Source organism: Pygocentrus nattereri, chromosome 13, assembly GCF_015220715.1.
Source record: "Pygocentrus nattereri isolate fPygNat1 chromosome 13, fPygNat1.pri, whole genome shotgun sequence".
Lineage (NCBI taxonomy): Eukaryota > Metazoa > Chordata > Actinopteri > Characiformes > Serrasalmidae > Pygocentrus > Pygocentrus nattereri.
The window spans coordinates 19268391-19295115 of record NC_051223.1 but is presented as its reverse complement, the minus strand read 5'-3'; the positions used below and the strand labels follow the sequence as shown (position 1 = coordinate 19295115).

The window sequence follows — 26725 nt, the reverse complement described above, 5'->3', positions numbered from 1 at the left end:
CTATTTAAAAAGAGGGCGGCTGAAGAGTTTATAGCTAGTCTTTTAATTAGCAGTTGAGGTGAAGAAAAGAACTGATTGATAAAAACGAGGCTGAACTTGGCTACCTTCTCGCCAGCTACCTTCTACCTTCTTGGCTTCTTGGCTACCTTCTTCTTCACATTTTCTGGTCTACCTTTAACAGTGTAGTAGTAGTTACATTCTGGTACCTCAACGTCCCTGTATGTTACAGCAGCATCATTTCAGATGGAACGGAAAATTTGAAAAGGAAGCTAATTTCAGCCTCGTTTCATAAACTGAGAGTGGCAGCTGAAATTGAGTCTGGACAGAGATTCCAGCTGATGCCATGTAGAGATATCTTCTACAAAGTTTGAATCAGAGGTGGATACACTGCTCTGTCATCAGCTTAACAGCTACTTTTCTGTGTGAACTGTGGAGGATGGAGAACTAAACTAGCTAGGAGTTGTCGTTAACTGTTAACGCTACATTCCCAAACAAAGCCCACATCTGTTTTTATCAGCTGGCTAACATGATCCAAAGACAAAGTAATCATCATAACATACTGCTGTTTCACTTTATTCTCTAAAGAAAGATCGGCTGCCATGTTTTAAGATGAAGTCTTTTCCGCTGAGCATGCTGTTGGACGCTGCTGACGAGTGAAAGGTTGGGAAGTCTATGAAAATGAAAATGCAATCTGCTCGAATTAATTTTCAAAAGGCATTTTGACACAATGAGCACAGTAGGTGGGAATATGTAACTGCAAAGAGAAAAAGCACCGTTTCCTATTTTGACATCTTTGTAGCTTAGTGTTCTCTTTGATAATGCAATGTTAATGCCTTGTTAGAGAGTAAAAATGCATAAATTACATTTTAATGACTATTTTGACAACTATTTCTTCATCATATTAATGTCATGATTGGCCCCTCCCAGTCTTCCATATGCTTTTGTTTACCTTTTGGTCTTGTCCATGTGCTTCCTTGTTTTGATTCTTCCCTGTTCTGCCCCCTTGTTTCCAGACCCTGCCCTTGATTGTTCTCGCCTGTGTCTTGTTAACCCTCTTGTTAACCACCTGTGTCTTGTTAACCTGTTCCTGTATTTAAGCCCTGTGTTTTCCCCTGTTAGTTGGCTGGTTTTTGTATTGTGTTGTTTGATGTTGTATCTTCTGGCTTTTGTTATTTTTCCCAGTCTCTGTTTTTGTGTTTAGTCTGTATTCCTTTCTGTCATGTCTGTACATCGTTCTCTTCGTGCTGGCTCTTTGAACCTGGATTGTTTAGACCCTGATGCCCCTAATAAATCTCGCTTCTCTCAGCATGTGTGTCCGCCTCATCATCGCTCCCCGGCGTTACAATTAAGCATAAATATGCAGTTCTGGAATTATATTTTAATTTAAATAAAGCTACTCATAAAGCATCTGCATCTTTGAGTAAATGCAATGTTAATACCACTGCACCAAATGGAAAATTAAAATCACAGGACTAAGTTTGCAATTTTATCTTGACCTCAACACTGCAGGTAGGAGTGGGAAATGTACAACATAAATACACTTTTTGCATATTTTGTTTTCATTTTAATTTTGATACTGATATGCTTCCGTAGATGTTGACGTCAGATGAACCAATCAGAATTAGACCAAATGAAGTGGTTGCTTTTCCAGCCCCGCCCACAAATACCAAAGTCTCACTGTAACTGCAGTAAATTACTGTTTTATTGTATAATAAAAATTTTTATTTTTTAGTTCCACAATTTCACAAGAAACCATAGGATTTACTCACATAAAATACAATTTTCACAGAATTTTGTAGGTACAGTGTCGTGTACAGCTGGAATACGGGAAATCCAGTCTAATACAGTATTCTCATAAACTCTGGCCAATAAGATTTGTTTTTCACTTTGTTATTTTTATACTTGCTGACCTAAAATGTAATCTGGACAGGCTGTGGCTGGTTGAATGAGCAAAGATATACCGACTGTAAACTTCTTTGGTTGCATATATGATGCGCAGGGACAAAACAGGTATTGTTTTAATTAAGAAATTGGCCAAAACATCAGAGCATCATGCTGAATTTAGAAATGATTGTGCTTAATAATCAGACACTCTTTCAGTTCTCATGTCTGGAGAACTTACCTAAAAATGAATTAACAAAGATAAATTCGATCCCAACCTTCCAGATCATTCGACATCAAAAGACTTTTTGACCTGTCAGTTAATTACAGAACCTGACTCTGCCCTCTCTCTTTGTCTTTGATGCTGTTTGTAACTGTTTAACTGTCAAATGCGAAAAATAAACTCCTGATTCTGAAGTAATTAATATGATTACCAAAATAAAAGCCAGATCAATTGCTGTGGGTATTTAACTGTAGAGATGTACTACACAGGTTTCAGATCCTTTATACAGTTTGGAGGCTCTGCATATAAGGTTTACTGTCGCTGGAGGTTGAACTGTAGTGAAACTGGCCTTTAGAGAGCAACTTGTTGAAAGAGCTGTTCTTTCTCTCCTTCTACTGTTACTGGATGTACAAGCTGCCAGGCAACGTGAGCAAGTGAATTAACCAAGTTCTTTCTGCAGTTTTCAGCTGGTCTAATGTACACACATTGTTTGAATGATCCGCTACCTGTCACAGCCACCTAGCCACTGTACTACACTTTAGCGATTGCTAACAGTGTTTGGATTCAAACTCTGACTCCTGTATAAAATAAAAGCTTAAAAAGCAAGAAATAAATTGGTGTGGTGGGGTTGTTCATGTCACCGTAGCCAAGTAATTTTCAGTCATTGTCTACAGTTCTAATCAACAAGAACAGAAGAGTCTCTCTAGCTTTCTCTTCATTTGAAATACTGTAGATGCGTCGTTCACTTCAGTTTAAATGTTTTATTTTGAAAACAGCCTGATGTTTTCTTTTGACTTAAACTGATAACATGAACACTATTATTTTGTCTTTTTGTTATTGGCCAATTCAGCCTTAGATAATAGCTAAATTTCCACTGAGAGTGATGAAATAGTACGTTACTCACACTTAGGAAATCTCTCATTTAAGAAATTGCTCTACCTCTGACTAATCGTTTGATAGCATATGTGGGATCTTATAGCCACATGAGTATGAAGTCAGACATTTATTGGATGTGTCAAGTTGTGGTCTGAATTTTGAAATGAGATAAACAAATAATAAATCATATTGCAAAAGCAAATCACACGCATCCTGCATCTGCATCTGAAACTGTGTAGGCAAATAAAACCAGTTTTCTAATAACACATATGATATATTTGATGGACGTTCTCAGAATATTTATAGCTTAATCATCACAAGCACCACCATATAGTTCAAATTTAATTCAGATAAAGAATAGAAAACTCAAGCAGTGCTTCCTGGGCTGATCTAGTAATCCTTTGTTGTGATGTTTCAGAGTTTGTAAGCCCTCTGTCGTGCTGCTTGATCGGCTTCTCTCTCTCTCCCTCTTTCTCTCTCCCTTCAGGCTTCCACCCTGAACCTCTCTTGCTGCTGTCATGTCTCTAAGGTCTTGTTAGAGAATCAGGGCCATTCGTCTCTGTAATCAGACTTAGCTGAAAACTTTCAGCCTCAAAGGCCAAGCCCTATGTACTGTACTGCCCATACACATGCCCAAGCCAATCACAAAATACCAACACGCAAAAAGCTCTCTGTTCAGAAACAATATGACTTCAAAACAGGCCAAAGGTGAGACTTGTGATGAGTGAATATGTACAAATATGCATATTTTCTTTGTTGGCCTAGATGGCTCAGTAGCCCTTTAAAATCAAGGGTTAAAAAAACAGCTACGTCTGCCTTTTTATCTACTGTTCTCGTTTAGTAAGCTCATTTCTCTATGCATGATGTAAAAGCTGAAAACACAATTTTTCTTTTTTTTTTTTTTGCATCACAAATGACCATTTCAGAACACAAACAGAAATGTACAGCACAGTGCAAATCACCACCGTTTTATTTATTTAATGTCCAGTCAAAATGGCAATTAAGAACTATTCAATTTTCAGTCGCTGAAAATGCTGAAAACACTCAATTAAGAGAAAATTACACAGAAGCCTTAATAAAGAAATATAGTATGAAATTTCAATGTTTAGTGTAACCAATGTTCATTACACCTTTGTTCTGCTTCTCGAGATCCAAGTAATCAGTCTTGTAAGTAGTGCGATTTCCTCTGTAGGTTTTACTGACTCTAGTTTTAGAAACTTGTTTTTTCACTTCTTTTTCCTTTGACTACCCCTACCTCATGCTAGTGGATTGTTATATTATTAGCTAATCTCCTCAGAAATATGTTCTTTGGTCATTTTAGATGACCATGAGAAAAAAAAAAAAACAGATTAAGATCCTGTGGTGCCCCTGGGCATTAGAGCTTCAATGCCCCATCCCTATGAACCCACTAATAATTTAAGCCCATTTGCTGAAAAGGTCTTAGTTTAGCTGAAAACTCGTTCTAACGTTTCTTCACAAAATGTCTAAAGCAGTTTTGAATGTATCTGACATGTTGCATAAGATTTACCTTAGCTCAACATTAATGCATGCTCCTATAATATCAAAGTCAGTCTCAGGAGATAGAAGCCCTATTACTACAGTGAGAAGTTGGCTGCCACCATCAAAAAGATGGAGTAGTCATTCCAAAGCACTGGATTTTCTACTGGAATCAAGCCTGGCTACCTTTATCACAACAGTACAAAACCAGATTAAACCACAGAGAGATTCCTCCCAAAAATCTGAATCCATCTTTCTCCATTGTGACTTGTGAGATTAATTGATTTAGAGTCTGGGCTCTTATTGCAAATCTAAATTAAATAAATAAGCGCAGATGAGATTGAAAAAGCTGAGGATTCTTACACAGTTCATTCCCCCCAATTAAACCCCTGTGCACTAAAATGAATGAACAGATGATACAATAATTGGATTTAAATTAAACAACATTTTGTAGCCTGGGTGGGTAATGTGTCGAGGAAAATGCATTTTCAGCTCTCTTCACCAAAACGTTCAGTCAATACTCAAAAGGCTGACTTTCATATGAAGCTTCAATCATGCTTCAATACATTCTGCGTGTTTGATGAGATTGAACATGCTATTAGCACACGAAGGAAATTCTACACTGGTAACAATTCTCATGCTTAATTGGAATTTTCATATTATCATAAGTGAGCAGTGGAAAGAAAGGGTGGTATTTTTTCGTTTCTGAAACTACTGTATGGTATGTACTGACTAGGGTTACAGGCATCAATATCGTCTCACTGCTATGCTCATTTACTCATCCTAGCCCTCATAAAAATGCACCGATACTAATATCCTATACCAGCTGATACCATTTGATGTAAGCTACGTGCATGCTCCTGCACTAATAAACAAACCACTCCAGAACGAGTGTCTGCTCGGACAGAGACGTGTTTCTGACTCTGTAACAGTCGGACAAAAAGCCACTGGACATTCTGCCCTGGCATATTCCTACCAAGAATTCACTATGTGATTTTAGCATGTTTTAAACACACACAAACACAATCACAGCCACCTCCCCAATATGGGTGGAGACACATAGGCTAGACAAACGGAGACAAAAAAAAAAAAAAGTCCATATATGCCTACTTTATTCTGTTCGACAATATAAGTATAAATGTTAGTGATTTTTTTAAACAGCATAGACTGTATGCAATTTTGAGTGTATGCAAAATAGACTGTAGAGAGACCGCATTGTCCTGCTGTGTATAATTCAGTGCACAGTGTGTTTAGCAGCACTGCTGTAGCACTGTTTCTCAGTGTGTCTGCTCAGTACTCGGATGCGCAGCATTTTATTTTGAATGAAACAGCTTTATTAGAAATGGTCCATAGACAGAGCTTTCTGTAAAGGCTGCATTTCACATGGCATATCAATAGGACTGTGTGTTTTCATACAGTGTGAAAATATACGTTGTAGGCTTTGTCTACACTTGGTGGTCTATCGAAACACACCAAAAAACAAGATTTCTAAAATCGCATCATGTATGTCTGGCTTTAGAGGACATTCAACTACAGCTCAAACAGCCAAACAAGAGACACAAACCCACACACTGTGCTGTTAACGCAGCTCTTAATGTGTTTATCATGAAAACTCGTATCACAAAAAAAATGTAAAACTTACCATGCAGCCCTAGTAAGCATGTTGGGGGTATTTTTTCCCTTTGCTTTGCTCCTGCCTAACAGTGAAGCACACACAAGACTAAGCACAGTGACAGCAAGAGAGTTGAAGCTAAATCTTCAATAAAATATGCATAACATAAAAGCGCAGTTCAGTAAAAGTTTTGGTTGTAGTACACTGTCATCTTTAATTGGGCCACGAAACACACAAACTTTACTGTCTGTGAACTGGTGGCCGCTAAGCTTAACCCTTCGCCTTCATTGCATCTTGGCAGTCCTGCAACCTACAGAGTTGTGTTTGTGGACCTCAGCTTGGCCTTCAATACCATAGTCCCAGAGCTGCTGCAAGTCAAACTGTCCCAGCTGTCTACGCCAGATCCCATCTGCTAGTGGATCATGGACTTACACAGCAGCTGCAGGTGCATGGAGTACATAGCAGGGGCAGTTAGGAAAACGTCATAACCGTGGACCTTCAGTACTTGTGCACCCTAAGGTTGTGTGCTCTCCCCCTTTCTCTTCAGTCTCTATACTAATGATGGTGTCTCTCTGAGGAACCAGCTGTGAAGATCCTAAAGTTTGCAGATGACACCACTGTGGTGGGCCTCATAGCCCACAGGGATGAGTATGCTAACAAAAAGCAAGTCAAACAGCTGGTTTCCTGATGCAGCAGCAACCACCTGCTGCTCCACACGCAAACGATTGTAGAGATGGTGGTGGATTTCATGGGCAACCCACCCTCCCTACCGCTGGTCAACATCAATGACCCCATGATTTCCACTGTGGAGTTACTCAAGTTCCTGGGCACCACCATATCCAGGAACCCGAAATGGGATAGGAACACGGTCTCCAAAGCCAAGTAAGCACAGGAAAAAAAGCTTCCTCCTGAGACAGCTGAAGAAATTCAACTTGCTGCAAGGTCAAGGTCAAGGACAAGAGGCTTTTATTGTCATTCCATCTATGTACAAGTACACAGTGGAGAGAAATTACGTTCCTCCAGGAACAACATGGTGCAACAAGGAACAAAAAGTACCAAGAGTGAACGATGCAGACAGTGTGCAAACAAAAAAGTAAACTAGAAACAATAAATACGATAAATTAAACAGACATTACACACAGTAAACAGACAGGACAACGCAACACCGACACAGCACTCTGGACATGAGGTAGTGGAATAAGGTGCAGAGATATTAACATGCTTTGATCTGTGAGACACACAGTCAAATGACATACATAAACACAGCAGTTACTAAGACAGAAAAACCTGAGTAAAACAGTGAAAACACAGTGTAGCAGCAATGTTCCAGATAGTGCAAGCAGAGCATCAAAGAGTTGTGTGTGTGGAGTACATGTGTGAGGCGGGGCAGGGGTTAGCTCAGTCCTTGTGAGTTTAAAAACCTGATTGCTTGAGGAATAAAGCTGTTGCAGAGTCTGGCAGTGGTGGCAAGGTTGCTCCGGTACCTTCTCCTAGACGGCAGCAGTGAAAAAAGTGTGTGTGAGGGATGGATGGGGTCGTCCACAATGCTAGTGGATTTCCGGATACAACGTGTGGTATAGATGTCCATGATGAAGGGGAGAGAGACCCCAAAGATTTTCTCAGCTGTCCTCACTATACGCTGTAGGGTCCTGCGGTCTGAGGTGGTGCAATTCCCAAACCAAGCAATGATGCAACTGCTCAGGATGCTCTCCACAGTCCCCCTGTAGAACATGGTGAGGATGGGAGGGGGAAGGTGAGCCTTCTTCAGTCTCTGCAGGAAGTTGAGGCGCTGCTGGGCTCTCTTGGCTATGGAGTTGGCGTTGAGGGACCAGGTGAGGTTATCTGTGATGTGGACACTGAGGAACTTGGTGCTCCTGACAATTTCCACAGCAGAGCCAGTGATGTTCAGTGGGGGGTGGTCACCTCGCACTCTTCGGAAGTCAACAACCATCTCCTTAGTTTTGTCTACATTCAGAGACAGGTTTGTTGGCTCCGTACCAGTCCATTAGCCGCTGCACCTCCTCTCTATATGCTGACTTGTCGTTCTTGCTGATCAGACCCACCACAATCGCGTCATCAGCAAACTTGATGATGTGGTTTGAGCTTTACTTTGCAGTACAGTCATGAGTCAGCAAAGTAAACAGCAGTGGACTGAGCACACAGCCCTGAGGGGCACTGGTGCTCAGTGTGGTGGTGCTGGAGATGTTATTTCCTATCCTGACTAACTGAAGTCTCTCAGACAGGAAATCCAGGATCCAGTTACAGAGGGAAGTGTTCAGGCCCAGCAGGCTCAGTTTTCAATCAGCTGCTGAGGAATGATGGTGCTGAATGCTGATCTGAAGTCTATGAACAGTATTCTGATGTAGGTATCTTTACTGTCTAGGTGGGAGAGAGCCAGGTGGAGTGTGGTGAAGATGACACTGTCTGTTGAGCGGTTTGGGCGATATGCAAATTGCAGTGGGTCCAGCGAAGGAGGAAGCTGGTCTTTAATGTGCCTCATGACAAGCCTCTCAAAGCACTTCATGATGATGGGAGTGACTGCAATGGGACGGCAGTCATTGAGGCAGGACACTGGAGACTTCTTCAGCACAGGGATGGTGATGGTGGACTTGAAGCACGTTGAAACGACTGCAGTGCTCAGAGAGATGTTGAATATGTCTGTGAGAACATCAGCCAGCTGTTTGGACGTTCTGCCTGGTATGCTGTTGGATCCTGGTGCTTTTTATGGGTTGACTCTGTGTAGAGTTCTCCGCACATCAGCAGTGGACAGACACAGTACCAGTTCACTTGGAGGAGGTGTGGTTTTCCTCACCGTTGTGCCGTTCTGTGGCTCAAACCAAGTATAGAAGTTGTTAAGCATGCCTGGAAGGGAGGCATCACTGCCACAAGCAGGTGGAGGTGACTTGTAGTTTGTGATGGCCTGGATGCCCTTCCACATGTGCTGTATGTCAGCAGTGTTTTGAAAATGATCGTGTATTTTCTTTGAGTAGGCACGCTTACCCTTTTTGATGGCCTGGTAGAGCTTGGCTCTTGCCACCCTGAGGCTTGCTTTGTCCCTTGACTTGAAAGCCTTGTCATGGGTTCTCTGCAGCAAACGCACCTCTGCAGTCATCCATGGTTTCTGGTTGGGGTGAGTTGTGACAGGTTTGGAGACAGTAACATCATCAATGCTGATGTAGCCAGTTACTGATTCTGTGTACTTCTCCAGGTTGATGGAGTCACCAGTAGTTGCTGCTACTCTGAACATCTTCCAGTCAGTGTGCTCAAAACAGTCCTGAAGAGCAGTGATAGCTCCTGGTGGCCAGGTTTTCACTTGCTTCTGGTCTGGTTTGGCATGTCTGATGAGCGGTCTGTATGCTGGAATAAGCATCACAGAGATGTGGTCTGAGTAACCATAGTGGGGGCGGGGCTCGGCCCTGTACGCGCCAGGGATATTTGTGTAAACAACATCCAGCATGTTAGTCCCCCGGGTTGTCCACAAACTCTTGAAATTTGGGGAGTACTGACTTCAGTTTGGCATGGTTGAAATCACCGGCAACAATAAACAGCCCGTCTGGGTTGGGTGTTCTGGAGGTCGCTGATAGCGCTGTACAGCTCGTTCAGTGCAACCTTAGCATTAGCACTGGGAGCTATATGCACCGCTATTATATATAGTGAACTCAGCTCTCTAGGCAAATAAAATGGCCTTGCTCTGACAATCGCAAACTCCACCAGCGGTGAGCAGTGACTGGAGACTAGCGCCGCATTTATACACCATTCAGTGTTGATGTAAACACACAGGCCTTCACCTCGAGTCTTACCGCACAGCTCAGCGTCTCTGTCCGCATGGAAGCACAACAGGCCATTGAGTTGAATGGCTAAGTTCGGAGTGGAGCTCGTCATCCACGTCTCCGTAAAAACGAAAACACAACAGTCTCTGAACTCATGCTAGGTAGCCCACTAAATCCGGAGGTAGTCCAGTTTATACTTCAAGGAACAAACATTAGAGAGAAGGAGTGATGGAACGGCTGGTCATGTGAGGTTAGCCATTAGCCTAGCACACACGCCGACTCGCTTGCCTCGCTTCTGCCTCCTTGCGCATTGCTTATTATTCTTTATTCTATACATTGTATTTTTGTTTTTCTTAGGCAACCACATGTTAACAGTCTTGTTTGGTCTGTTTAGTATGTCACACTCTTTGGCACTGAGGGGCTGAAAACCTATTTCTTTACTAGAACTAGGCTGATCAACAGGCTAAAAGATAGCAAACATGCTAAACAAATCCAACATTAATATGCCAGGCTTGAATTAAAGTACTCACAATATGATTCATTGAAAAACGGCAATATAAAAGGCTAAATAATGTCGCCTGAATGACTTACACGCTTCAAATGTCCGTGTTTCAGTCCGAAGTAGCATGAAACCCAGGCTGAATCTTAAAACCTCCTTTCCCTGTGATAAAATCACAGTAACGCAATGCCTCGAGTGGCTTATTGCTTTTATAAAATGTCAGCCAACATAAAATATATTAAAATACACAATGTTTTAGACAATTTTTTACGTTATTATTATTAATAATCGAGATGAACAAGTATTCAGCCAAGAAATGTAGTTCCTTTAGAGTACAAGATTGTTGCTAAGCAACCACTGACCTATGAATGAGGAGAAGAACGTTCAGGCGCTATTCAGTGTAAACTGTAGATATTTCATTCAGATTTTTAACAGTGAACATATAAGGTTTTCTTCCGACAACTGTGGTATCTCTGTTTATGTTTTTCTGTTTCTGACATAATATGAAAATACCCGTTACCCTTTACATAGTATGTAAATATCATGATGAATGGAAAAGAATTGTCCCAAAATGACTTAGAAAAAAAGTCACTGGTTACATTGACTTACATTAAAATTAAAGTAGGGTACTATGTGACAGCAGAAGCTAGAATTTCTAAACTATTGGTCTATTTAGCTAGTGAGTGTGGAGCCATTTGGGATTCAGCCTGGGTTTGATGCTACTTCTGACTTAAACACGGACATTTGAAGTGTATAAGCCATTCAGACGACATTCATTAGACTTTTACATTGCTGTTTTTCAGTGACTCATATCGTGAGTCCTTTGATTCAAGCCTGCCATTTTAATATCGGAGTTGTTTAGCATGTTTGCTATCTTTCAGCCTGTTGACCAGCCTAGTTCTAGTAAAGAAATAGGTTTTCAGGCCCCAAGTGCCAAAGAACACTCTCCCCCGCAATAAAATAACAGTAACCCACAGCATCTCGTGGCTTATTGCTTTAATAAACACCAGAAGTCAACAGTCACCCAAGTTTTTCTGTAAATACATCGAACCTCAAATCTCTCAATCAGCTCAAACCACATTCAGGTTTTATTACTGTCACACAGGCTAATTGCTTGTTATGCCAAATGTGGACTACCCCTTTAGAACTACATCTGCAATGTATGTTGTCTAAAATGGCTGTCTGCTGCGTTTTGCAGGTTGTGCAAGATTCGTTTATTTTTTACGTTTATAGCAAGTCTTACTTGTGCTGTAATCCACATCAAGTTGTTGTGACCTTAATAAAGAGCTGGTTGAGAGACGTTTTGGAGATGTTTATAGTGTCTTTTGGCTTGTATCGTTTGTTTGCAACATTAGCCTTGTAGGTCTAAATACATCTTGATCTGATCGACTACATCTGAAGTAACTGTGCATTTTATTCTTCGCCAAACCAGCAAGGCCATACTGCGTGAATGGAAAATTCTATTTTATGGTCCCAAATAGAACGGTGGATGAGAACATGGAATGATCGTTAATAATTCTCAGTAAGTTGAGGTTTAGTTTATGATGGGCACATTCTAAATGCCGGTCGGCAGCAGGGCGCTTCAGTGTCATGTAAAAAGTCTCAGGTCACCTAGTTGCCTAGTTGCAAGTGTAGTGAAGAGGCCACTGCCATTCTACAGTCAACTTATGAGGGGAAAATCTCATCACTAATGGGCTTCTGACTGTAAAACTCAATTTCCTATTCTGCACAAGAAAGCAGATCTTCACAGCTTTAATATGTGGTTATATATGTGAGTCTGTGTGCGTGTGCGTGTGTGTGTGCGCGCTTTGTGATTTCAGAGATATTGATATATTAACACATTTATATTTTATGTGTGAGGAAATAAAAGTCAGTAATATACATTGTATTGACTGTGTTGTGGTCCTTCGTTTAGACAGTAGCCCTGGTTTTACTGAAATTAGAGCCACTAATCCAGCTGCTTTAGTGATTAAGCATAATGATCCCCATTACAGTTAATGCTAGTGCTGAGTCTGCATGTGAAAACCATGTCTATTACTCATTAAAGAGCTTGTGTCTTCTTGGCTATATCATTTCAACATATTACCTACATTTGAGTCTTTTCAGCAGTTTCTATAGGATTTTCTCTTAAAATAAGATTTGCTGTACTAATAACAGTATCTAAGGTATGTATATCACATCTAGAATACTCCAAGGGACAATCTGACTCCAAAATATGACGCTGTAAAGCAGTACTTTCTCCAGGTCTCTAAGAATAGCTGTATCCCCAGAGGATTTAAGGTAGGGATGATGATTTGACTGCAGGCTCAGCTCAATAAGAGAAAGTCATCTATTTTTCAGCAGACTCTTCTGACTCCACAATCAACAGGGTGATGCGACTGGCTCTTTCGATCACGTCTGAGTCAATTAAACAAACAATTCAGGCCAGTGTCCATTTGAGGCTTAGCTGCTGCAGAACGGGGCCACACGTGGGATGCTTGCTTCTTTATCAGTGCCTGGCCAGATGAAATTCTGTTTTTTTGTTGTTTTTTTTAACTGCCCTCACTAACACTAACTCATTACTCCCAACCTCATCAGGCTTATGCCTGCCTGGCTGTGTCTAGGCAACAGGCTGAGTTCTCCCCTTCTGCTACCAAACCCAGCAGAAGTGGACCTGTTGACATGTGGACAGAACACATGAGGATATACAATTAAATTTAGGCAGAAAAAAACGAAAAGCACAAATCTCAGCATTTCCTGAGATTGCGTTCGCAGCCCACATCTGAAAATAGACCAGATTCTAGTTCTCATAAGCCCTCAGTGGTTGGTTTCTGGCTAAGTGCAAATCACTCAGATGGATTTAGTTGACCTCAGTTGCTTCCAAAACAAATGACTGAATTGCTAGTCATTCAACATGTGCATGGTGTTAGTGACCAACAAAAAGGAGCTTAATTTGGCCAGTTTCTCTTGCTTGTTAATTTGTAGCCAATTTTACTATGATCAAAACAGTGGAATATCAGTGGGATTGGAACATTAGCATTGCAGTTTTCTTCTTGCTGTTGCTGTAGCTTGAGTGCTTTATGGAGGCAGGACAAGCAGAGATGGACGGGGCTAATCAGAGTGACAGCAGCAGAATGCTGGATCAGGGCACAGCTCTATGCTTCTGTCATTACACCACTACCAGCTTATAGGAGCTGACAGTCTGTGTCCCACATAGTGAACGCTGACACTTATGAGTGGGGGTCACATCCTAGGTTCACTGTTAACAACTACAAGACAGCAGCATGCTGAAGGTACAGTAATTCAGAGCTAAAGCTTGCAAAACAGTCACTTCAAAAGTTGAGACATGTGAAATACAAAGAAAGCAATGATTTGAAAAGCCATTTAAACTTGTAATTAAACAAAACAGCATAAAAATAAGATATTTAAATGTTTCATTTAACCAATTTATTTATTTATCTTTGGTAGATATATAAAAATCTGAATCTAGAACTGATGTTTGCTACATATTTCAAAAAAGCTGGGATAAGTATTGGTACAAATGTTTAAAAACATCTTAAACAAGGGACAAAGTCATTCTTGGGTATAAAAAGAGCATTCAGCAATGACTGACTGAAAGGATTTTAGGTACTTCACCCTCTAAATACTTGAGAAATCTCTGTGGATAAAAGGTAGGGCTCCAAACCACAAACGAATGCCCCTGACTTTCGATCCCTCAAACACAATGTATTATACAAAGCAGAAGCTATATGACAGCAGCATTCAGACACTCTACTGATCTCTCTGGGCTCTGAAATGATCTGATGCCCAGTGGAAAAATGTACTGTCATCTGACAAGTCCAACTTGTAAACTATTCATGACAATAATGAATGTCGTGTTCTCTGGACCACAGACGAACAGGACCTTCCAGACTGTTACCAGCGTAAAGTTCTAAAGCCATGGTCTGCTCATGAAACTAATTCACCAGTAGTCACTAATAGTCATCAATCTCCAAGTTACTAATCACTAATGATTTAGTGAGAAAGCATTTTTTAATTTGAGTATTTGTGACAGCTTCAGTTAGCACAGGACCAGGATACACCCAGGGGTCAATACTGCCTATTGCTCTGTGCCCCTTCAAATTTTGTCCTTTAAAAATGCAGAGCCTGTGGCCTGGGTTGCCACTTGCCTTGCATTTTTCTTTCTTTTATTTTAGCATTTTCATTCCCAGAGATTTATGGTTTTTGCGGGTTCTTTGCCCTTTTAACAAACTACCAAACCAGCTGAATTTTAAGCCATTCTTAAATATCCACCATTAATAACAAAATAAATACTTTTCTTCCATGCCACAAAAACAGAGCTTGTTCGGTAGAACACACAGCCAATTGCAACAAATCAGATTTTGTTGTAATTCACAAACAGTTAATATCACTGCGAAGGTAATGGCCTACCTTCCAAATCCAAAGCACTCCATCTATTTTCTTTAAAACTACACAGCTGTACGCTCACTAATAGGGAAGAGGATCTCCCTAGAGATTTTGCTCAGAGAGTAACAATATTAGATTCCCATGGCATGCCAGCTTCATTCCCGCGAGGATGGCAAAGAGATTAGGAATAAATAGAAAAGGGGAGCCCCCATTGTGCATTCTTCACGTGCATTACATTAGGTAATTGCGTTTCACAGTAAAAACTTAAAAGGGCAGGTGTAATCGGTGTGTGTGCGCCTGTGTGTTTGCTCTCTGCGTTGAATAAGCTGAGGAGCTAGAAGTGCAGACCAAGGAAAAGGGCAAGAAGAGTGAAAATGCTATCTCATGACCTTTACACTAAAGGAAAAAAAAGTACAAAGCCAGGCCTCTGGCAACCGCCTACAGAAAACCCAAATTATTTACTAATTATTCCAAAATCATTCTGCACAGGGTGTGCTGTGCAGCCATTGTCCCAGCTCCTGCCTCGCAGTGTATGCATCAGCATGCACAGGGCAGAAATCTGACAACTTGACCTTTTGTGCGAGATTACTTTTGCCCACTCATTAGCATGAGGGCTCTGACTATGCGCTAACGCACACGGCAACTCTGGGCAGATCAACAAGTGTGTTATTCAGAAAGACAAAAAGGAGGATAGGGTATATGGTTAAATATAGTGAAAATGTGCAAAAGAGACCAAGTCACAGCTTCGATAAGTTTTGGCCACAGTTCAGGTCTAGCTGACAGAGAAAAAAAAAGAAAATTCAAGGTTACAGAAGATAAAATTTTGGAAAGCAATTTGTGAATCACTGTACTCCATATCAAACAGTGCTTTCAGTGTGCATTTATCTCAAGCTAGATTTTGTGATGTGCAAGGCAAGCTGTGCCCAGCATGTCTCCTGATGAAGCTACATCAATCGACATACAATAATGTTCTCATAACCATGTTTTTTTTTTTTAAATGTTCAAAGAAAGCTCCTAGTTTTATTTTGCCTGCTGAAAAAAAAACCCACTAATGGGCTATAGTACTGCTGTATTTAAGCAATACTATGGACTCAGCAAGAGAACATCATATGTGACCTACATGGTGTATAAGGGGCGGGGGCGGGGGCGGGGGGGGGTTTACTGAAGAATATCAGCTCAAGAATTTGTAATATACTCAAGGCTGCTTGTGCTCAACAAAAACACAGTTGCACTGACTGACTCCCAAATGAACCCCAATGCACCCTCAAACCATAGTTCTATATAATGCTGACGTTTACTGTTGACACCTTTGCTTCAGTAGTTCAACTGACTGAACAGTAGACATTCCCTAAATAATATTTCACTTTATTACTGTAACACTGCATCATTTTATACCCTTGTTTAATATTCTGTGTTTCCTACTACTGCTGATAATAATAAAAAATAAATAAATAAATAAAGAGTAAAAGCTTTCTTTTCTTCTACTTTTCCTTACAAAGAAAATCAAACTGAAAACCAAAGAAAACTTACTTTGTAGGGAAGGAACAGGGAGTTGACACAGGCAATCAGGCCGGCTGTGTCCTCTGCATCACGTTGGCCACAGATAATTATCTAAAAAAAGAAAGAAAGAAGAAAAGAAAGAAGAGATACAGAGAAAGAAAATATAGAGAAATAATAAAAAAAAAAAACAGAAATAAGAAAATATAGAAATCCAGGAAGAAAAAACAAGAAAGAACAAAAGAACAAAAGAAAGAAATAGGAAGTCAGTTGTGCTTGGTGCAGTAATAAGGTGGGCAGGTGTGCTGGGGATCAGGCTGCCCTCGCCTGGACCTCCAGTTTGTTATTTCTCCTCTTCAGATGACTTCTCCTGTGCAGGTGAGCTCTAACGGTCATGACACATTTTCAGTTTTAAAATGTACTGGTAGAGGAGGAAACTTTGGAGAAAGTGTCTACACTTGAAGTAGCAGCACAGCCTGCCACAGAGTCTTTTTCATCCCTGGTTTACAGTAATGTGCAAAAAACACCCCAGTCATATAAAATGACGTTTTGTTTACTTTGTAAGTGAAAATAGTTAATACATCCTCTACAAATAACAAATTAAATATTGCATTTTTTCTGCTAATTTTACTGCAATTTATATTTAATTGCTCAGTATAACTTGTGAGATAAACATGTTTTAGTTCTTTTCCAATCTGTTGAATTCAAATAATCAGTAATTGTGCACTCTGTAGAGAACATCTTACCTTACTCTCACAGAATCAGAAAAACATGTCATTTGACCAGGGATGCCCAAACTTTTGCATTCATAAAAGTGTGAACCAAGTGTGAACATAGTAACTGCCCTGTTACAAATAATTAACTGAGTAATTAATTGGCGAGTAATTAATTTTCACACAGGGAACACAGAACATTATGTTTACAGAAATGTTCACTTTTGGGACTAAATTAGTGTTGATGTATCTACCTTCACATAACTGCATGCTGTTGATACCCAGGACTACACAGAAGAGAGTGGAACAGGGCAGAAGTGTTTCTGAGGTTTAAATTGATGTAATACAGCTTTTGTTCACCCAAACAAAAAATCTGCTTAGCACTGCTTCATTCAAAATAATGATATGAGTTGAACAAAACTAGTTAAACTGCTTGTTACCACACAAAGTATAACCATGTTTCACAGTGAATATTTTTTGCTTTACATGAAATAAATACAAGAAATCCATTGTGATGACTAGTTGATCAGTAAACATCAGCTTCAGTATTTCTTACCTGTTTAACGGGGTAGTGATGTGCCATGAGGCCACGGACCATGTCAGGAAGGGCGATGGGCACCTTAACTAGCCTATCAGTGAAAGCAGTCAGCAGCTGTTGAGAGCGCTGCCTCCACTCGTCATTGCCTGTCAGGTGGGACAGGCGTACTAAGTTCACGGCAGACACAGAGTTTGCACTGGGCTCTGCACCATCCTGATCTGCAGAGAAAAAGACACTTTTGTATATACTTAAAAACAAAAGTTCCTAATTAATTCTTTACTTAAAAAGCAGCTTTAATTTGAATAAAATACTTACAGTATGTTGAGGTTCTTTAAACTTCACAAATACCATTTACATTCAAAGATCACGTTTACAAAAAATATAAATTTAAGGAACCATCAAACGAAATGTCATTTAGGTTCCTCTACAGCATAACTCCCAAGAACCCTTTTTGGCACCTTCATTTTGAAGACTGCAAGTTAAATGGAGTAACCACAATGCATATAAAATAATCAGACAATCAGTCCGGAAAATATCATTTTGACATAAATGCCACTGCTCTAGGAAAGTTGTAAGTGTCAAGTGTAATAATTCAAATTATCAATATGACCTTCACCCATTTATCAATCTACATAGAGCTAAAAGTGCCTGACACTGCAAGTGAAGTGGCTAAGAGTTGTGAGCTGACTGGTTTTATCTGCGTTTGTGTGCATGTATCCTGGGAGAAGTTGTGTGCTCTATGACCTCATGCAGACAGAGTTGTGGACAGTCTGGTGGCTAAGAGACAGACTGAAGTCTTGTGACATAAAGCACAATACTGTCCCAAACAGTTGCTATTACAACCCCAATTCCAAAAATGTTGTGACACTGTAATATGTAAATAAATGTAAATAAAATTAGAATGCAATGACTTGCAAATCTCATAGACCTGGATTTTATTCACAATAGAACATAGAACACATATCAGATGTTGAAAGTGAGACATTTTACAATTTCATGAAAAACATTAACTCAATTAGAACTTGATGGCAGCACCGCATCTCAAAAAAGTTGGGACAGAGCAACTTATTTCTCCCATCAGGCTCAAAGACTTACCCGTTGCTGGTGTTAAATATCGGACTTCTTTTCTAAAATATGGCACTATTATCACTTGCTCACTTGAGATATGGAACTCTGTTTCTAAGTTTCTTAAGCGCAATATGAAACTGCAGAAATCATCTCCCATGTGGTTTAACAATTTTCTTCTGACAGGTTCTAACGACATCTTTATTTTGAATGATGTCTTTGGCACCCATGGGCTTTATTCCTTTCAAGTGTTACGTAACCTTTTCTCTATTCCTGGTACTTTCTATGTTCTATACCTGCGATTACGCTCTGCACTACGTGCATATGAGGTTCCAGGGAATACTCAGTTGAAGAACCATTCCTACCTGGATCATTTGCGTAATCATGAATCTCCCCAAGGCTTAGTCTCACATTTGTAAGATTTATTTATTTAAGAATTGCTCTTTAGGTGCAGTAGCGCTCTGGAATAGAGACCTGTGTACATTCAAAATTTCTGCAAATTGGGATGTGGTGTCATTTTACTGTCCTCTCATCAGTTAATTCACTTCAAATTAGCTCACAGGATTTACGTCACTCCCTGCCATGCTTTTTTGATAAAACTTTCGAATGACAAAAATTGTAACAGATGTCAACTAGGTTTAGTTGGAGATTATGTTCATACATTTTGGTCATGTTCAGTTGTTAAGGTTTTATGGCTGTATGTCATACAAATCATGTTTGGTTATTTGTCTGTCAACATTCACTTGTCTCCAGCCTTACTTTTACTTCTTGTTGATTCTAATTTGATGCTTATTGTACTTGTAGAAAAGTCATGATGGCAGCCTTAACTGCAGCCAAGAAATCAATCTCGAAAGGCTGGTTTGAACCTACCCTTTCTTTAGCTCAGTTATGGTGTGGATATTTTCTGGACATTCTTATTCTAGAACAGGCAACTGCCAGATTCCACAATGCCAAGGCAGTAACGATTCACTTTTATCGAATGAGGCCATAATTATGCTAAGATTCTGTAATCATAGACATCTTGCTTTTGTTGAACGTGTATAAATGTAAGATGTACAGTGCCCTCCATAATTATTGGCACCCCTGGTTAAGATGTGTCAAAAGCCTTAAAATAAATTCAGTTTTTATTGTGGAAACATACTGTCACACTGAAAATTGTAGAAAAATGTAACATTATCTACTGTATCTACTGTCAGAGGAATTATTAAGAAGTTTAAAACAACTGGAACAGTGGTAAACAAGTCTGGACGAGGACGCAAGATTATTTGGCCACCACGCACAGTGAGGAGGATGATAAGAGAAATAAAAAGTTCTCCAAAGCTCACTGTTACGGAACTGCAACAAATGGTACCATCTTGGGGTCACGAAGTCTCCAAAACAACCATCAGACGCTATCTACACGCCAACAAGCTGTTTGGGAGGCATGCACGGAAAAAACCTTTTCTCACTCACAATCATAAACGTAAACGTTTGGAGTTTGCTAAGCAGTACTGGGACTTCAACTAGGACCGTGTGCTTTGGTCAGATGAAACAAAGATAGAGCTTTTTGGCAACAAATGCTGTAAGTGGGTCTGGCGTAACACAAGAGCTGAGTATGCAGAAAAGCACCTCATGCCCACTGTGAAATACGGGGGAGGATCAGTGATGCTGTGGGCCTGCTTTTCTTCCAAAGGCCCAGGGAACCTTGTTAGGGTGCATGGCATCATGAATGCTTTGAAATACCAGGACATTTTAAAACAAAATCTGGTGGCTTCTGCCCGAAAGCTGAAGATGGGTCGTCACTGGGTCTTTCAGCAAGATAATGACCCTAAACATATGGCAAGATCTACACAGAAATGGTTGACCACACACAGAATCAAGCTCCTCCCATGGCCATCTCAGTCCCCAGACCTTAACCCCATTGAAAACCTGTGGGGTGAGCTGAAGAGGAGAGTGCAGAGGAGAGGACCCAGGTCGCTGGATGATTTAGAGAGATTGTGCAAAGAGGAATGGTCGAAGATACCTCTTTCTGTGTTCTCCCATCTTGTGAAACATTATAGGAGAAGATTAGGTGCTGTTTTGTTGGCAAAGGGGGGTTGTACAAAGTATTAACATCAGGGGTGCTAATAATTGTGGCACACATTATTTGATGTTAAACAATTATTTCTTAATGTGGGATTTTTTTCCTACTGAATAAATGCACTTGAGATAAAGGTTGGATTTTGCTCTTTTTTCCATCGTGGTCCTATATTATTTAAAAAAACCCTCAATTTATTAGAAGCTAAAGAACACATCTTAACCAGGGGTGCCAATAATTATGGAGGGCACTGTATATGTATGTATGTATGTAAGACCTCCCCATCCTTCTGTGGTACTGATGCGTAGAGAATGTTGTTTGTGTGTTTAATATCAAAACTAAAAAATGTATTAACAAAAAAAAAAAAAGTTGGGACAGGGGCAACAAAAGGCTAAAAGGTAAGTGTTACTAATAAAAAAAGCTGGAGGAGCAATTTGCAGCTAACTTAAATGACTGGGAATTTTTAAAAATACATTTAGGAGAGGCAGAGTCTCTCCAAAGCAAAGATGGGCAGAAGTTCACCAATCTGTGCAAAACTATGTCTAAAAATTGTGGAACAATTTCAAAAAAATGTTCCTCAACATAAAAATTGTGAAGACATTGAATGTCCCACCATCTACAGTACACAATATCATCAAAATATTCATAGAATCTGCAGAAACCTCTGTACACAATGGAGAAGGCCAATGGTCAGTACTGGATGCTCATGATCTTCGGGTCCACAGGTGGCTCTGCATTAAAAATAGGCATGATTCTGTCCTGGAAATCACTGCATGGGCTCAGGAACATTACCAGAAATCACTGTCTGTGGACACAGTTCGCCATGCAAACGGAAGTGAAAGCTGCTTCACGCAAAGAAAAAAACATATATAAATAGGACCCAGAACCTTCTCTGGGCCATAGCTCATTTAAGATGCACTGAGGTGGAGTGGAAAAGTGTCCTGTGATCACAATTTGAAATTCTCTTTGGATATAATGGCCTCTGCATCCTCCAGACTTAAGACCTCATAACTTGGTATTAGCACACAGTTCAAAACCAAGCATTCATGATGGTATGGGGGAGCATTAGTACACATGGTATGGGTGCCTTGCACATCTGTGAAGGCACCATAGGTTTCTTTCAGGGAAGGCCTTGCATATTTCAGCGAGACAAAGCTAAACCACATACTGCATCCATCACAACAGCATGGCTTCACAGGAAAAGAGTCCAGGTGCTGAACTCAAACACCAAACAAACATGAGTGCTGGTTGTTGAGTTGTCTCCATTATATAAATCTATCACATTTTCTGATTGCAATGTTCTTGAAATAATTTAATTGTAGACAGTACCTTTTTTAACCTGCCGTTCTGCAATGATAATGAATGAAATTTGGGCAGAATGCAAAATGGCAGCGTCGTTGAGGTGCCTGGCTGAACCCAATGTGGCATCTATGTATGTAATTGGTGAAATGTTTTCACCAATAGAAAACATTTGGCGCATTATGGAACGAAATTCTGGCAAAGAATATTTTTCATATTTGCAAATCATTGCATTCTGTTTTTATTTACATTTTACACAGCGTCCCAAACTTTTTTGGATTGTACATTACCAATCAAAAGTCTAGAATCACTGTTTCCAGTTGGTTGAAAATCACATATTGTTTGAAAATCATGCTCTAAACCTCCACAAGTTTCATACAATCTGTAGAAAGCTGAAAAGAATTTAGACATTTTTGATGACCAGAACTGCAGATGATTCTAAAATGGCAGTGAATACTGCGCAGCATAAAAAATGAAGTAATTAGTATTAAGTAGTATTTATTTTTACTAGATAGAATAAAACTAACAAACACAGTGCCTTATTTTAAAAAGTTTTGATCAAATGAAATCATTAAAAAAGACTTCATAATTAACATATGACCAGCACGGACTCACAGTTAAAAGATTTTAATACATTTTAATACAAAAAGAAAACTATATAATTATTTTTAGGCAAACAATGCTCTTTTTTAAGTGTGGTAAAACATACCCAAAGTATTACCATTCTTTCATCAAATTAAAGAATAATAAAATATGACAGATTTATAAATGTTTTTTTCTCCAGTGAAAATAAACAAATGTTTTATTTTCTCTGTCTCTGTGTACAAACAAAAGCTGCCATTTTAGCACCAAAAACAAGACAAGCTTTTCCCATGAGTTAAATAGCACCCAGTCAATGTTTACTATCAGTCTGGTAATGAATGATTTTATAGTAATAACTGCTGCACTATTGAAGGTGGAATGGGAAAATTCAAACATAAGCAGCCAACTTCAGACTCATATACCACAGCAGCACTAGCATCTGAAGAAACAAACATATTGTGGATGATTGAAAAAGACAAAAACACCAATAGTGTTTGTCTAGTCATGTTTACTAAGTTACCATTAATATGGAGAGCTTTTTAAAATCTGCTGTCGTTGTAGCTGATAAATACACTCATTATTAAAGCTGGAAAATCACCTGGCAGCAACCTCAGAATTAGAGAAAATCTTATTGCACGTTGACTGACAGCGCCAGTGTGCGGTGTGCTCACACTGGGCTTTATGGGACATACACCTTATCTAATTATTGCAAAGCATTGCGCAACTATAATGTTATCCGATTTACATTCTTCTTCTTCTGTTTATTTTTCTGCCGGATTTTTGTCCCGTAACTAGTCCCACAGTTTGAGATATCGACGCCGTTCTCCAGCCCAATTGTGTGATGCGTGCTTGTATACGACTTTTTGATCGGATGCACAGATTCCGAACAGCAGCCCAAACTGTGGGAATTTTTGAAAATGAATGCGGAGGCTGTTGGCAGACTGCCAGACATGATGTCACAATGCCTCATTCTCTCACACAACACCTACAAACCACGCACGGAGCCCAATGTCTGACCAGCTCCCAGCCTGATTCTCAGCAGCTCTGTTAAGGTTTCATTGCTTTTAAGGTGGCACTGCACCAAGATAGCACAGAATTCTAAGGTGGAACTGCACCAAGATAGCACAGAATTTTAAGGTGGAACTTCAATTTAAGGTGGAACTAGCATAACAATAAATTTAAGGTGGAACTTCAATTAACATAGCGCTATGTTTAAGGTGGAACGGTTATTAACATGTCACTAACTTTAAGGTGAAACCTCAATTAACATAGAAAAAAACTTAAATTTGAGGTGGCACAGAATTTAGGATGGAACTCTCTTTAAGCTAGCACTAAATTTAAGGTGGAGCTTCAGCTAACATGGCACAAAATTAAAGGAGGCACAGAATTTAAGGTGGAACTTTAATTAACATAGCAACGAAATTAAGGTGGCAGAGACCTTACGGTGGAACTTGAAATTATATAGCAATAAATTTAAGGTGGCACAGATTTTAAGATGGAACTTTTTGTGAGGTGGCAGAGAACTTAAGGTGGAACTTGAAATAATTTTGTACTAAATTTAAGGTGGCACAGTGGAACCTTTTTAAGGAGGCACAGAACTTAAGGTGGAACTGCACTTAGGTAGCCATCCATCCATCCATCCATTTTCTAAGCCGCTTCTCCGTCAGGGTCGCGGGGGGATGCTGGAGCCTATCCCAGCAGTCTTCGGGCGAAAGGCAGGATACACCCTGGACAGGTCGCCAGTCCATCGCAGGGCAGACAGACAGACACAGACAGTCACTCACACACTCACACCTAGGGGCAATTTAGCATGTCCAATTGGCCTGACTGCATGTCTTTGGACTGTGGGAGGAAACCGGAGAACCCGGAGGAAACCCACGCAGACACGGGGAGAACATGCAAACTCCACACAGAGAGGACCCTGGCCGCCCGGCCGGGGAATCGAACCCAGGCCCTCCTCGCTGTGAGGCGACAGCGCTACCCACCATGCCACCGTGCCGCCCGCACTTAGGTAGCATTGAATTTTAAGTTTACATGGACAATGAATTGGGTGAAAAATTGCATGATAATCTACTGCATGTCTGCTTGCCCGAACAACACCGTTTCGTATACACTACTTCAGGGCAGGGCCCGAAACACGAATTCACTGTTGTTCTGACTCACACTCATCCATTTGTCGTTTTCTTTCATCTCTCATTTCTCCCATAGACTACAATTCATTTTCGCCACCATTCACCTTTTTTCCCGACAACCACCAATGTACATGTACTCATTCAGCGCAGGTCCACAAGATCAAATCCACCGCGTTACTGACCCACACTCTTCCACATGTAGTTTTATCATCTCTCGTTCCTTGTATCGACTTCCATAGTATCCGCTGCGCAACTATCCTGCGTTTCCTTCAGGAAAGGCACATTTCTAGTTTTATTATTGCTATTATGTTAAGCACATTTCTTTGTGTAAAGAACACCATAGTTTGATTTTTGTGTAGATTAATCAAATAGTGGTAAAATAGTCATTAGTGACCCCACACTCTCTAAGATATTATATAATATAAACTACACATTACATTTTTTTTCATTTGACCTTTTGAACAGCAGTGTATGTGGACTAATAGCACAGAAACTCTCATAAACACACACACACACACACACACACACACACACACACACACACTCAATATGGCAAGCACCCTAAAATGACACATGCTGCTCATATAGATGGAGCAGGATCACTCCCTTGACTCAAAGCACTCAGCATTAGAAACAAAAATTCACGCAAGTAACGAATAATAAAAAAAAATTAAAAGAAATCAGAAGTCAGATATAGCAGCAAGCTATCCAGATATTTGCAGTAGAGAAGGGAGGTTTGGAGTTGGCTGGTTTTGGGCAGGGCATAAAATGGAGAGTGGCATGTGGTCTGGGAGGTAATCCATCTTCCAGTGACAGGGTGCTGGAGATACTCTGCTCTGACACAGTGCAGCTCCGCACAGCTCCTAATGGAACTCTACACGCTAGGCTCACTATATAATGGTGCAGTCACTCTGAAAAGACTAAAAATCTGTCTTACGTCCCTTTTAATTTACCAGCAGCAACAATAAAAGCATAACAGTTAGCTTTTTCCCCCTCTACATCCATATCTCACTGGTGTCAGTGTCATTTTCACAGTGCCATCAGTCATAGGCGGAGGCACTGCTGTGTGTTAGTATCAGCATGTCCCTCCAATTCTTGGTGACAAAATATGGAACCAAGCTGTTCAGGACATCAGAGCCAGACACTAATGCACCTGGCGGATGTGGTTTTCCCCAAAAAGGAGCTGAAACAGCATGAAAAACTTTTCGTATGCCACACAGACATAGAAGATGGACCAGAAAAATGGACAACTACAGGAAAAGGGAAAAGATGACAGAATTCCATGTAGAAATTAATAAGAAAGAATTGAACAGAAGTGAGAAACATCCAGTCAAAATAGAAAGGTTACTAAGGGCAATAAGACAGGGCAGTGGCAGACAAATTTCACTATGTTTGCAAGCCTGCTATCAGCAATGGGGTGATGGGAGTGCTATGCAGTGGAGTGATGCTGAACACTGAGTGACAGCAGGACATCTCTATCACCCTGTCCAAATGACTCACTCCCTCAATACTCCCACATACTCACAAACCAATCAGCCCAGTCGAGAAGATACAGCACAATCAATCCACACCGCAGACTTCTCCATCTACACTACCAGTCAAAAGTTTAGGCACCACTGACTGAATGCATTTCATAATCTTGATACCTAATCTGGAGGGTTTTGTAAAGAATATAAAAGTTAAGTCTGTGTCTTCCAACAAATTTGACATTTGAGTAAGTAAATGTTCATGAATGGACATGTGTTAAACTGTACTGAAAGAAAAAGCAACAACAAAACGGGAAAAAAGTGGATTTCAGCCAAAAGTGGTAAGCTTTTCTTAACTAGAGGATAAACTTTAATGTATTTTATTATTCAAGTATCTGTAGGAGTTCATGAACGGAGGTCTGGTAAACTGCACTGAAAAAAAGAGCAGCAACAAAAAAGAAAAAAATGGACTTCAGCCAAAAGTTGTAGGCCTTGCTTAACTGGAGGTCAAACATGTTTTGTTATTTAAAAGCAGCCATGGGAAATAAGCAGATTTGGCATGTGCTTAGTAATGGATACTGCCTCTTCAGAGGAACTAACGAGCTCACACTACCTGGCAATGGATGCAGATGA

General features: G+C 40.2%; 1 protein-coding gene across 2 annotated transcripts in view; it reads right to left on the bottom strand.

Moving 5' to 3' along the window:
* Positions 1-26725, bottom strand: part of spata20 (spermatogenesis associated 20) — a 66182-nt gene that overhangs the window by 13809 nt on the left and 25648 nt on the right. For both annotated transcript variants that reach the window (XM_017695903.2, XM_017695904.2), the window contains exons 14-15: positions 17511-17710; positions 16275-16355 (exon numbers count right to left, since the gene is read on the bottom strand). In XM_017695903.2, coding sequence (XP_017551392.1) covers positions 16275-16355; positions 17511-17710 — 281 coding nt within the window. The remainder of the gene's footprint in view (positions 1-16274; positions 16356-17510; positions 17711-26725) is intronic.